Raw genomic sequence first — 14,769 nt, forward strand, 5'->3', positions numbered from 1 at the left:
AAAAGTGTAAGATCTAACTCAACAAAAAACGCGTGCCCCAGTATTAGGGTTATCGACATTTGGTGTAATTTTCATGTCAACATACCCATTACAAATTTTCTTTAAAAAGAAAATGTTATGTTCAATACTTATTTCTCACGCTGTACTTACCTCCCCACCTTGCAAGAACTACTAGATTTGTATGGCAAACTACAAGTCTCTGACCTAAATAAAGGGTATTGCACTGCCCAGTTTAAACACATTCCATTCTAATCCACTTTACAACTAACAACACCTGGATTGACATAGAAGGATGGGCCTATGCAACTGGGCCCAGTTAACTAAATATTGTTCATATTTCTAGACAACTCACATTTATTCCTAAAGTCTCAGATAATATAAAATATTACATTTGACCTTTAGAAAACTGCCTCTATATCTTCTATATCCATTACCCACAAATATTCTATATAATTCTGGTATGGAAATTCAAACTCCTACAAGTCGCCAGTGCTAAAGATATGGAGATTCAGAGGTCACCCTCCAATATATTGGATCATTGTGCATTTACCTCCTAGTTTTATTGGGTCAGTGTAACTATCCCATACACTTTGTAGTAGAACGTCTGCTCCTTACCCTCTGAACTAAACACTTTTAGGTGATCAAATCGTGTGAGTTTTCAAATTAATTAAAACTAATTAAAAAAACTACATTGCTAGTTCCCATGACTGCCAGGCAACAAATCCTTTTTCAATGAGGTTTTGAGGAACACAAAGCCAGACTAAAGCTGCATACACACATGCAATTATTGTCGTTGGAAAGGAACTTTAACGATCCTTTCCAACAACAAAGGACTGCACGATGCATGAAAGAGTGCTGTACATACAGCACCATTCTGCTCTATAAAGAGGAGGGGGAGAAAGACAGAGCGGCACCCCACTCCCCCCCTTCCCTTGCATTAGGATCGTTCATAGTCCATCGTCCGTGGATCCGCCAGGACGGTCGTTCGGACGAAGGACTACGAGCGTTGTATACACGCCAGATTCTCGTCCGATATCGCCCCCGAGCCGAATATCGGGCGAGTATCATTAGACATGTGTACGTAGCTTTAGGAATACATTGGGAAGTATCTTATGATTAAGGACCTTCTGTACCAGTCATGTGCAGTGGCAGTGCATGACATTCTTCCTTATCCTACACCTCTCTTACTTGCCTTGTTTCCATTTAAACCTATTTTCAAGTCCTGACCATAACTGGTATTAAACCTACCCCACCACAAGGAAAGACAACACAAAACTTCAAGTTAAACTGGTTTATTGTTTAGATTGTTTCATGTTGAATGCAACCGAAGATAATACTATCAACCTTTACTGTTCCAATTGATTTTCTATTTTTCAGAGATAATGGCCTCTGCTTACAACAAAACCCATGTACACCATCCCCTACTGTACTTACAATCAAATTACATTTAAACTTAAAAAAAAAAAATTGGAAATGTGATTAGCATCCCAGATATAAGAAAAATGAATAATCAGACATTCTGCACTCCTTGTGCTACTACTGAACATACAATGCACTATCCTGGGATTTAATGCTCTGACTTGCTGTGAAACAACAAATGGCATAACAAAAAAAGGCAGCAGGCATTTTTAGGAGGAAGTGAATGGTAACTATGTACTCAATTTAGGAATCCCACAATATTAGAATTGCAGAACATCTGCTGCAATCAGTAAAACCACTACTAGCCAAGAGAGCTGCATTAAAAGAGGGTAACAGCGGCAATTTCAAAGGGCACCTTGCAAGAAGCAGAATCCACATGAGCAAAAAGTAAACAAGATTTTCAAAGTAAAGAGATGAATTTTAAATTGTTGGGATTAATTGATAATTCAATATCAACAAAATAGTCACATTTTGCTCCCTTTTCTACCCTGAAATGAAGGCACAAATTTTTTAGCCATATTTTATTTAATGCAACTTATGACATCCAAGTGAAAGATTGTTTTGTCATAAGCACACTATGCCATACATTTCTGTAACTGCTTCAAAGTTGCCAAAGGTGTTTTGGTAGTCTCTTTGACCAGTTTCCTCCTTGTTTTTCCATCGAGTTTGGAGGGATGACCTCCAAGCTCAGGGAGAGTCCTAGTAGTACGAAACACTTTACACTTCTTAATTAAGACTTTACTGAGCTCCTAAGGATTGATATAGCCTTTGAATTTTGGGGAGGATTTCCAGATTTGTGCCTGACCGCAAATTTGAAAATAAGATTTTTTTTCACGACGCCTTGCCATTCATAGTTAAATGTTTGCTTTCAGTTACACTACCGCGAACAGGAATACTGCAGGAATAATGTTTTAAAGCTGAACTAATCAAAATGATTAATTGGTGCACAATGGAGAAATGGGGTGATCCTTTAGGCTATGTACACACATAGAATAATTGTCGTTATAAAGGATCAGAAAGTATTTCTAATTTTAGTCTTCACAGACAGGGCTAGAGCACTAACAATGCAAAGGCTCTGGACCCAAAAAGTACTCTGCAGGTAACTTGACTAGAGTGGGGTTTGGAAAGTGCCTATACACATGTGCTCAATGGGCACCCAACTTCCTAGCGGGGTTCACAACCCAGTTTAATACGGACCTGGCAGGTCAGTACTTAATGACAGTTCAAGAGTTCTTTACATTTAGAGTATTTTTTTTCTACCTACCCAATAATCCGCCATACGAAGAGGACTGTTTAGGTGGTACACCAAAGAAAAGCTGTCCTATCCTGTCCAGATACTGTAAAAAAGAAAAACAGATTGATATTTTGGTAATGTACAATGTCTGTATTTACTAATCAAAATCCCACCATGGACCCGTGCTATTACAGTGTGATATATTATACCCCAAAATTGATCATTACACACAATTTGATGTTATTACACATCCCATTCCAAAACCATGCATATTAAAATAGAATTAGATCCCTAAAGACAGGAAATATGTTGGGAAAGGCTTTTTAGAACAGTTTACATGTGTGAATAAGGGAATATGTGCTCATTAAGCCATAAAAAGCATGTGCAAGGTCAGGTAATGATGTAGGGCAATACAACCTGGCATGCAATCTAATTCATCCTCAGGTGGTCAGTAGATGGGGGATCTGTGCAGGATTTGTGAACAAGAGGATAGTCATGCTGGAACACAAAAAAGCCTTCCCCAAACTGCAGCAAGGTTAGAAACACACAATTGTCTAAAATATCTTTGTATGTTGTATCAATAACAGCATCCTTCACTGATAACACCTGAACAGTTTAGAACAATTTCTACAAACACAATACTATCACATCATCCATCAACCTACCTCATTATACATAGGATCTCTTTTTAAAGATGGTTGATACTGTTCACACAATACTGTAAAAACTGTTAATTTTCCACTGTAAAGACAAATAAGTGATATTAGTAAGACATAAGGCAGATGATCTATGAAGATGGAAATAATCTAAGTAACAATCAACATAATATACAAGAACTGCATATAAGTCAGTATTTTATTGGACCTTTTTTTACACACAATCAAATTAGTAAACAAGAAAACCTACCCCTCCACAGCCAGTAGTAGAAACCAAATAAAGTTTAAGAGGGGCTGTACAAAAGGAGGACCCCTCTCTATTGAAGGATGTTTCTCCGTATATGTTGTGAAGACCACAGATGCACTGGTTTTGTTTTTTAAACAGAGGAATCTGGGGGAAAAAAACAAATACAATAATCACTACCACCCTTAAAATTCTGAAAGTCAAGTTTAGAAGTAAGTAAAAGTCATTGCAATACTACATTTGCAGGGTGTCATCTCAGCTCTAGCATTCTGCAACCCAATGTAACACAGAATCAATGTAAAATAGTCAGGTCTATATATAAGATAAATGAAACTTATTTAAATCATGGATCAGCTACTTTTGTTATAAAAAAAATAAAATATACATATACATACAAATATACACATATACATATACATACATAACTGATAACTTGGCTTTCGCCAATTTTTCCACCATTGGTCTGATAAACTTGTCATTACTTAACTGGTATTGCCATCACAACGGTGCACTTGTACTTTAAGGTTTCTGTCTACCATCTGTTTGCACGCAGCAGAGGCAAGTGTAGACTCAAAGCTCTACAAAATTTCCAAGGTCCAGGACCCAGAACAGAACTGATTAGGATTTTGAGAACACAATACATGCGCTTTTCTTATCAATTAACCAAACAAAATTCTATTTAGGGAACTTGGAAATTTCACAGCTGGTCCTTGAATATAAATGATTGAGATTTTCTTCTTCTGGAGATTATTAAGTGCTTTTTAGTGCTCATTGTTATTTTAGGGAGTTAGTAAACATAAATATGTATGATGTCTTAATGTTCATTATATATATATATATATATATATTAGTTCGATTACTACATCTGTTGTACTCTGTAAATTAGTTCTTAACTTTTTAGTTTTGGACTTTGGGGAGAGGTTTTATCCTGGCTTGAAGTCTAACAGTATAATCTAATATCAACCATCAACCTTGGAGCTCACATCACCATGTGCATGTGAAAAACCTAGGTAATACATACACACCATTCACAATTTAACCAGCACAGGAGGGCTCTGCATTCCTTCAGCTGTCATCGAGTTAAAGACCTGTGCATGTAACACAAGACAGTGAGCGCCTAGGTACCCACATTAATGTGTTGGCGGCCTCAGAAAAAAGGAGCTATGGAGTTTGCACCACAAGTTTAGAATAAAAGTCACACCATTCATGTACATTTATGTTACACGTTTCCTAGTGTCATTTTAACTGCATATTTGGGAATGCTGGGTAAATATTTGCCGTACTTACTGCAGGACAGCTTGTGCCACAAACATGTCCACCTCACTGCGGTAGCCACGAGTGGACGAGTATTCTACTAACATATTGGCGCAGCCTTCTCCATCTGAGGAGTGCAGAAAGTGGTACCGGGACTCATAATAGTTTTGCTCTGGGGAAGAAAAAAAACAAAAACGTAAGAGGTTACGTAATGTATATTCCTAAAGACCGTATAGACAAAAACACATTTCTTACAGGTTCATTTATTTAAAGGGTAAAATTAGCAGTTTGCATGCAATTCAGCAAACTTGATGCAAGGCCACTTCTGAAGTCCAATAATAATTAAAAAAAAAAAAAACAGTATAAAAAATATCTGCTGTACTACATTAACCACTATTTGCATCTCCCCCTCGTTTAAAAATTATTACACAGTATTTTTATAACGCCATAAAGTCCATGGTAATGTCACTAACTGTCCCTCAAATGGGGCTCAGAATCTAATGTCCCTACCACAGTCATATATCTTAAATACAGTCCAAGGTCAATTTTGGGGGGAAGCCAATTAACCTAACTTCATGTTTTTGGGATGTGGGAGGAAACCCACACAAATACAGGAAGATTCAAACCTGTGACCTAGCGCTGCAAAGGCCAGAGAACTTACCTCTGAGCCACTGCGCTGCCCTTTTGATTGGTTTCTGCAGGTCAATAAAAATATTTCCCAGGCAAGAGTTACGCAGAAAGAAAAGCACACCAATGACACATTACAAATATCAATTTTTTTTTTAATTAAGGGTTTAATTTCATTCACATTTCTACCAGGATGGAAGCTCTACCCTGACACACTGCACCTAAGAACTGGGTAAAGCACATCAACAATAGAGCCTGCATCTGGCAGAAAAAATTGTCCATGTCCATGGTTATTCTCGGATGTGTGATAGAACCTTTGAAAACTTGAGCACATGGGCTGGTACCTGTAAAATATGCAACCCTAGTTTAGTGATAAATATGGCAAATTGCCAATTCCTATGACCTAACGTGTGACAGCTTAGTGCCTATCCCACATATGTCCATGCAATAATACAAATATGACTAACTCTGTGTGAAATTTTCATGGGGGATATAAAGTTCCAGTGGATGCTGGGCCAAAAGGGGCTGGGGGGAAGACTGTTGTATATTAGGAATACTATATATAATTAAACATGTCACAATCAGCATGGCACATTACATTCTATAGAAAGAAACAACATAATGCAGTGTATACAGAAGCCCACATATAATAAAATTGGGATTATGATCATGAATGGTCCATGAAACACATGCACTTCTTAGGATCAATCAAAATGTGATTACAAGAGACAAGCATTGTGCCATTTCATGTAGTTGTATATCTTACCTTTCCATAACGTAATAGCTAGTAACTGATGCAACTTTGGGTGACCTAGTTTTCCTGACCCTCCGGATGACCACTTGAGAGCACGGGATACAAACGCCACTCGCTCTGGGGAGTTTTGATCCATCAAACTAAACAATTTGGCTAAGTTTTCTAAAGAAAGTTTAGAAGATGTTAGAACATCATCCACATCTTTATTGGAACAAAAAGACATCTGAACAAACATGAGCTAGTATATTCCTTTATAAAACATGCAACACTTTTCATTAAGATTGATGTTTTCACATCCCCATACTAAAATTTAAATCTTCCTTAAATGGATTAACAAGGCTGCATGAAGCTTTAGATTAGATATCAAACATCTTTTATGAGAAATATATCTGGAGACCATGATCAAACTGGCCCACTCTCCCCTATGACAGAGGCAAAGAATGGAAGCCATATGACAGCACAGTATTTAGGGTTTTATCAGCTTTCACTGACAGTGAGATGGGGGCTTTGTCCTTTACTGGTCAGCTTCAGATTATGTTATCCTCCATGGGGAATATGGTTTTATTTCCTATGAACAGAATAACCAGGTTAATATACAGGTAACCTAGAATTAAATAATACAGAAGCCTCTACTGTTTGTTTTCTGAAAATGCAGGCAGCTTTGTTGTCATGATGAGACCAATACCAATGGAAGGTAAAGTCAAAGCAAAAGGTAGCAAGCTGGGTTCAAATTAGGAAAGACAACACCACACCTAACTGAAAAGCCAAGAGCTAGACTTTCCAGATTTCTACCACTGCAGCTTCAACATGTTGAACTCCAGACTATAAAGCACAACCATATATTACATTTACTTTTAACTATAACTAAAGCGAGTACCTGGATTTAGCAATATCTGCTATATAATTGCCCAAATACAGCGGCATTACATTAGGAATTTAAGGAGAGAAATCAACAATGTTGACAAGAACTAGGCTGACAGGAGAATAAAGCAGAACAAAGGAGAGAACCTCATCATTCAGCTACTCCTTCACTGCTCAGTCACAGGTTAGGGGCAGGGAGATGACCTCGCCGAGTTGTTTTACTACCATGGAGAAAAGTCAGGGCCAGATGCCTGCCTGTGTTGTTTAGAAAGGCTTTTTTAATTGCAGGATAGATTTACAGATATACAAATCCTTAAAACAATGTCCTTATATGTAATTAAAAGATCTATCTGTGTGCCAGAGATTTTTAAGGAAGCAGAAGTTTTATATCAATTCATACTTACCTAATAAGTCTTCTGTCACTTTAGCTTCAGATTTTTCTAGCGACTCCAGAACAAGCATGGACAGATCAGCAGCACTGTTTTGCTGCAAGGCAAATTAAAGTATTTAAAATGAAGGTATTTAAATGTTGGTGAAAAGTAAACAAACGCATATTACATGGAGAAATGCTGATTGCATGTAGTTAAACAGCAGGTAGAGCCCTGCGTGCTTCCAAATAAGGAGTTAAATTTTAATAGACGCAGCCAATGTGACATTGATAAAGTGTAGATATGTTCTTACCTGACCATGGCTGAAAAACAGCAGAGCTCCAGAATACATTAATTCTCTGGCTTCCGTATGTTTGTTCTGTGACATATACCTAGAAAACAAACAAGAGTAACTTAAGCTGAGAAGTTACATTTGTAAGAAGATAGCTTACTGATGCCAGCTAAGGCAAATCAAATTACACTGTAACCAAGATCAGATTTTATCCACATTTGTGTAAACCTAAAAGCCAAACTTCTGCCAAAGCTTTCCAACAGCTTATTGCTGTGTGTATTGATACTAGTAAGATTTTTTTTTCTTCCTATCTGTGACAAATTGTCAGAGGTACAAGAAATTACAGAAATTCTCTACAATAGGGACAGTGGCAGAAGAAATCATTTAAGCTTTCAACTGCTCTGTCTCTTGTCTACGGAAAATAATTATAATTAAACTGTTTTTTATAAAGAATCAACCTATTATGCAGTGCTGTACAATAAATAGAGATGCCATAAATCTCCTTTAATAGTGACACAGATAGCAAAAAATATGAGCTTACACTGTAAAAAAAAATGTTTTGATTGAAGAGAATTACCATTTATAAGAGGGAGTGGTTATAATTACCTATGTGCAATGATGCACCATGTAAAATTTTAAAAAATAAATGGAATACTCCAATACTGTAGGGAGCAATGGGATTTCCTTCTATTTATATGGACCTAACAAAGGAGAGAGAACCAGGTGGGCCCTCTACTGATACTTATCTGTTCACAGAGTGAGGCAGATTACCATTTACTTTATACACAGGAAGAAACCAAATATAACCAAATAATCCTCTTTTCTTGCAATGGAATCACTGCTTATTACACTCCATTATATGGCTGAGGAAGATTTAAGAGATTGTCACTCCCTGAAATGTAACTCCCACAAGTGATTACATGGGACCAATGAAAGAAGACGCATGGATGGAAGCAAAGGTATATGTACACAGTTCTATGACAGGTATTCCTGGGTAACTTTAGTTACATGGTTTACAGTCAACATTTCCAGCCCTCATATTTTACCATCTTCAGGACTGCACTGCAAGGAGATCCGAACAAGTAAGAATATTGCCTGTTGATGGTTACAGTGCCTACAGAAACTATCAGTCTGTGGTGTCCTACTTTATGGCAGAAAACTGTTATTTGCTGCACATACTACAGACTTACATTATTTGTTTATGGAGATTTTGTGTAAGAGTACCAACCCTCTCTACAGCAGGCCTGGAGCATAAAAAAATACCTATTCATATCTAATAGTCTCACAACCCTACAACTGAAATGCTAGTTGAAAACAACACCCAAAAAGTGGCTCCAGTACTTTTTAAGTGGGGTAACGTTTAAACAAAAATGCTTTCCAGCAAACAAGAGATGAGCATTCTTCAGCGTCTTAAAGACCCTGCGCTGATATTGTGATAGAGACTGGGGGGTCCCAGGCAAGGTGTTTTTTTTTGTTTTTTGTTTACAATGTGTTTTTAACTAACGTTTAATGGTAAAACACTTTATTTCCTCCTAACGAAAAATCTGATGCTGATCTTCCTCGTCTTAGTTATACTCATTGGATAAAGGAGAATAGTGAGTGCTTTATGGTATTTGAGGCTACAAAGATTGAGGTGTTTAATTTTTATTCAGAGAAAGCCTTTGTGAGAGACATGCAATAGAACTGTAAATGTAATGAATAAATATTCCTAAATAAAAGTTTGTAAACATTAGCTCATACTGATAATATTATTGACATAACCTCCTGAATGAAATAAAACCTCTTATATAAAATAGATAAAAAGAACAGCCTACATGATTTATAGATCCTCTGTTAAGGAATTTTGTGACTTGGACAATAACTCTCTTACCATTATGGATGATAAGTGAGGGGGAGGTGAGTGTGTGTGTAAAGATAAAGGGGACCTCACACTAGGAGATTATAAAAGCAGCCATTGCTGAACTCATACTGAAGAATGCTAAATGTCTGGCTGTAAAACTGATCCTTTGGTTTCAGTAGTTTTAGTCACACCTGAAACAAGAATTCAGGTAACTGTGGGACCATTAGCTGAATACTCATTGTGGGTCAATAATTAAATGCAAAAGATCAGAACACCAGGAAAGCTGAAATTTATAGAACACGGTCAGAAATGGTAGTATTTGCTTTAAATAAACGTGTTTCTTTACCCTGCATGGGACAAAGTTCACTTTAATCTACAGAAAAAAAATATTGCATTAACAGTTTTCTTTGAAAGCTGAAGCAACCACACTGAGAAACTTTCAAGTGCTGGATCTGCTGGTCCAAAACAAATCTAGCATGGGACACCTCTGGGTTCTGTCCAATATAATCAGGTGACATAGGCAGTGATGATGTCAGGGTACACACATCACTACAAGAGATACTTTAGAAATATGCTTTGCCTTGGAACAAATACCACTTCTATGTGGTTAGTGTCCAGGGCTGGATGAGTGCCAGTGATAGATCTCCCTTCAACCTATAATATTAGAAAATACTCCAAAAAAAAACAACAACTTCTACATGGGGAGTAGAGGGTCCTATATTACCTTATTTTGTCTTTAGGCAGTGTACTATATCAGGGGTCCCCAATCCCCAGTCCACTAGTGACACAAGGCTCCTCCCCCATGGGCCGTCTGTGCATTTAGTGGTCCATAAGCTCCAAAAGGTTGGGGACCACTGCACTATATATTCTACAATAGCAATGTTCTCCACAGCCTCTTTTAGCTGGGCGCACCACCTGGCACTTTTTAGCAACCACCCGGCTGTTTTTGTTAGTGAAGAGCTGGGTCCCAATTCAGGGGCTGCCACCCACCTACAATTACTTCCCACCCAGCTTTAAAAAAATTCCTGGGTTTAGCTCTGAATATACTATATATTACATCTTAACATTAGGACACTCTCATGGTTTCAATAAGAGCCAGTAGTTGCACACTTAAGCAGCAATGAATTGTTTATTATCACCCCCAATCATTCTCCACTGGGCTACCATAGGTGAAATCTTACATGTAATGTCTAATCCAAGGAAGCAATAATACAGGGAATCAAAATCAAAACATAGGATCAGATTTGATCTCAGTTTCTAGACTAAAGGAATTCCTCTACTACAGCTGAGAAAGCAGAGTAACCCCCATCTCAGCATGACAAGCAGCAGAATATTCTACTAAGAGGTAAACAATGGGTTTTGTATATATTATTAGACAGGACGACTTTCCAGGTGATAAGTGATGATAAAACCTGCTTATATCTAAATTATATACATTACAAAATACCAATATTTTCATCCAAAATAACAAGTTTAAGTTTGACAGCCAAGTGAAATGGACATAATGCAGTGAAAGGTCACACAACATGGACTGGGTATTCTGTATGAAGTAAGAACAGATCTGGGAAACCTCTTCTTTGTGTTTTATCAGTACTTCAGTAAATCAACCAAAGAATCTTGCGGAAAGATGAACCAAACCATGAAGGGTGGTTGTATCATCTGCTCAGACTTCAACACAATTCCTTTCTTTTCAATGGACAATAGTCACTTATTGCTTTTCATAAACCTTCTACAATTAGGCTACTTTTTACAGCTTCATTTTGCTAGATACCATTCAATGAATGTATAGTAACACTGATTTACAAGCACTGACAGACATTCTAGACACATAGAATACAATAGCCAATGTCATCGTGGGGAAACAACTGGTGAAAAAATGGCAACCTGTCCAACGGATCATAAATATCTGGCCACATATAAAAATCTGATATATGCCCCTTTCCCCGTATATTTATGGGTTAATGCTCCGTATATTCTAAGGGGGTACAATGCCGGGAAATATCAGATCCTCAGTCCTGTAACCAGAGTTATTCCTTGTTCGTACCTCAGTATACTGGCAGAACTTCTACTTTTTTAAAGAATGAAGGACCAACGGTGACCATCAACATGTTTATTGGCCTCTCGATGACCCTGACTGTCACTACCAGACCCAGCAGCTATATTATATCCTATAAGGCAAGTTAATGGGAACTCACCATACTGTCAGCCAAGTGTAAACTCACTTATCCCACTAAACCTAATCCAAGCAAGACAGCTTCTACCAAAGTTCATAATTGCCTTTCAAGCCCTTTCAATGAGATCAAGCCCTCCCCGACCCTAAACTTTCTCCAAAACTTGCTGCACCCCTATACAAGAAATGTAAAGATGCAACCCCACAAAAGCCTTTGAGGGCTTAATGCACAGGCATTATAAGAATAGTGTCCCCAAGGTTGGTGGTGTATAGGCCAGATTAGACTAAATTGCTGAGGAGTTCGGGCTGTCCTTCTATAAAGAACTGAACATGTTCTGTAACAATAATAATTACAAAACATTTAAATTATCTCCTAACTGGTAGATCTGCATACTACACAGAATGCGGGCCAAAGACTTTTTATGAAACTCAATTTAACCTTTTTAGCAAAGAAACAAACAAAAAAAAAAAAAAAAACAGACCAGCCTTTCTCTACCAGGGTTCAGTAATTGCTAGGGGTTGTTAGAGAAATACCCAAAGTCTGCCTCTGGTAGGTCACCGCTGACACCAGTGATAACAATAGGGAAATTCCTCCCAGTGTTCAAGGAGCATTCATGCCACCAGCCACCACAATAATCTACCATGAGCTGGGGATATGGGTAATTATTAACAGGGGTTCCCAGAGACCTAAAAGGGTTTCTTTATGTTTAAAGGGTTGATGACCTGTAATCCTGACAATTCTTTTTTCTTTAATGTCATTTCCTCTGTGGCAGTCGTCAACAACCACATGACATATCACAAATCATTTACTGAAAGGGAAAACACTGCAAGTAAGAATTTTATTTTGATTACTCGCCACCAATCAGAACTCAACTAAGCGCTCATGTATACAGAGGCTGACATGATGGACACAGTAAGATCTTTACACCATTAACCTCCTGGGCGGTTCATTTCTGTCCTGATTTATATGTGTAAAAGCACTACATTGTCTTTCATGAAAATTTATTTTACATTGTAGGCCTATAAATAGGCCCTTTATTAAGGCATAACTCACCGAAACATGTCCAATATTTAATAAATGTAATACATTTAATAATAAACTATAAATAAAAAACAAAACAAAAATCTGTTAAAACAAGGGTGCATAAATAAATAAAAAATACTGAAATCTGTAATATAACAGTACAGTACAGTACTATATATATATATATATATATATATATATATATATATATAATGATTACTTTGTATTGGATTCAATACAAAATAATTTGAAATTCCTGCCACGCTCCCACACGCACCAATGTCACCGGGAACTCCTGGGGAACGTCAGCACAGTGGCCAGGGAACAGATCAGAGGAAGAGAATGAGATTCGACTGGCAGGACACTGGAGGACACCGGTGGAACCTGGTAAGTCTTTTTTTTTTTGTTTTTTTTTTTTTGTTTTTTTTTTTATATAGCTACCCCGAGTGTGGTTTGGAATTACTGTTATCAGCTGTTTTATTTTTTTTACCCCGAGCAACACCCGGGGTTACCGGGAGGTTTAGGAACCCTTTACATAAATTTCAGATCTCATGGAACCCCTACCAAAACTAATTTCTGAAGGAGAAAAAGGATTGGTGGAGATTGTAAGGATAACCCCCACTTCCCTCCACAATGGCGGACAGAATATCTCCTTCATTGTCCCCTAGGCTTCATACACCCCCCTCCACCATGGGTTATGGCCTCAGAAATCTGCAGCATCATCACATTGGAGGTCAACCAGTCACAATTTCAGTAACCCCTAGCAACCACCACAGGAACCCACAGACCATCATAAAGAATATCTGATCCAGACATATATATATATTATATTATATTGTCCCAATACGGTTGGTTCTGGAACAGTTACATGGCTACAAACAGGGTGATCTCCTCCATGGATCCCTAATGAAAGGTACATCCTTTAGTATGTGAATATACTGGATTCCAGCTTGTGATTCCTGCCATGTATTGACACGTATAGGGTGACATGGCTGGTTTAGCAGCTGTCACCAAGCACACCTTGCTCACAGGCAGCCATTAGGAACAGCTGGTCATTAGAAGCCTCCAAAGCAACTAAAAGCCCAGTAATCTTCCCAGGCCCAGCCATGGAGGATCAGCCCCATAGCAACTAAATGACACAGGCCAATCAGCGAGAATGAAGACATACAAGGGGCTAGGAGCTGAGGGGTTAACAGGGTACTGTCAATAGATTGACAGGAGGCATACCCAGTAAAACAACAACGCTGCGAAAACCCCGCCTTTCCCTAGCAACCAGAACGCCGGCGGCCAATCAGCAAACGCTAGAGGAAAAGGCCCTAGAAAGCTCTGGAACATTATAAGTCCGGCGAGATGTCCGCTTCATACCTGAAGAAGAGTGTACGGTACATTTGGTGGGCTTCATAGTAGTCCCCTTTCTCAACGCTAGCCCGCAGCTTTCCCTCCACACGCTGCACTCCTCCCCGGTTCCGAGCGCTGCCTTTGGAGCCCTCTTGCTCCGCCATTGCAGCAGCCATCATGGGGAGACGTCACCCGGGCTGCGCAGAACACTTCACGTTTCTTCCTCTCCTGTACGTACGGAAGCCGAGTGCGGTCACATGAGCAGCGCGCTGACATGTCCCACGTGACCTGGAGTTCTGGAAGCGGATTGGCTGCTGTGAAGTTATTGCATGTCAATTCTAATGAACACAGACATGGAGTTTTATGTCTTCAGGGTGTGTAAAGCCCAGCATGAATATTTCGTTTTGCATACAGCAGGGAACTGTCAAAGTATATGTAAAGCTAACTCCTATTATCATTTCTTAGCTTAGCTCTAAAGCAGAAAAGGGTGTAAACTGTCAATGTCCCACATGGGAAATTTCACTTCCTGTCCCAGAGACAACAGGAAGTAAGAAGATATTTCCAAAGTGAATATCCTAATCCCAGAATATCCTAAATGATTGTCACTAGAACAGGCTCAAGCTCTTCGGGGTCTTATCCTTCTCCTGTGTCACTGCCTGTATCTGTCATTTGCAACCCTTATTTAATG

General features: G+C 38.5%; 1 protein-coding gene across 1 annotated transcript in view; it reads right to left on the bottom strand.

Annotated features, from left to right (window-relative positions):
- Positions 1-14,308, bottom strand: part of GET4 (guided entry of tail-anchored proteins factor 4) — an 18,426-nt gene extending 4,118 nt beyond the window's left edge. The window contains exons 1-8 of the mRNA XM_072417822.1: positions 14,109-14,308; positions 7,731-7,809; positions 7,454-7,535; positions 6,201-6,350; positions 4,841-4,979; positions 3,560-3,700; positions 3,319-3,394; positions 2,684-2,756 (exon numbers count right to left, since the gene is read on the bottom strand). Of these exons, the coding sequence (XP_072273923.1) occupies positions 2,684-2,756; positions 3,319-3,394; positions 3,560-3,700; positions 4,841-4,979; positions 6,201-6,350; positions 7,454-7,535; positions 7,731-7,809; positions 14,109-14,260 (892 nt within the window). The 5' untranslated portion in view covers positions 14,261-14,308. The remainder of the gene's footprint in view (positions 1-2,683; positions 2,757-3,318; positions 3,395-3,559; positions 3,701-4,840; positions 4,980-6,200; positions 6,351-7,453; positions 7,536-7,730; positions 7,810-14,108) is intronic.
- Between the last annotated feature and the right edge of the window lie 461 nt (positions 14,309-14,769).

Source organism: Pyxicephalus adspersus, chromosome 7, assembly GCF_032062135.1.
Source record: "Pyxicephalus adspersus chromosome 7, UCB_Pads_2.0, whole genome shotgun sequence".
NCBI lineage: Eukaryota > Metazoa > Chordata > Amphibia > Anura > Pyxicephalidae > Pyxicephalus > Pyxicephalus adspersus.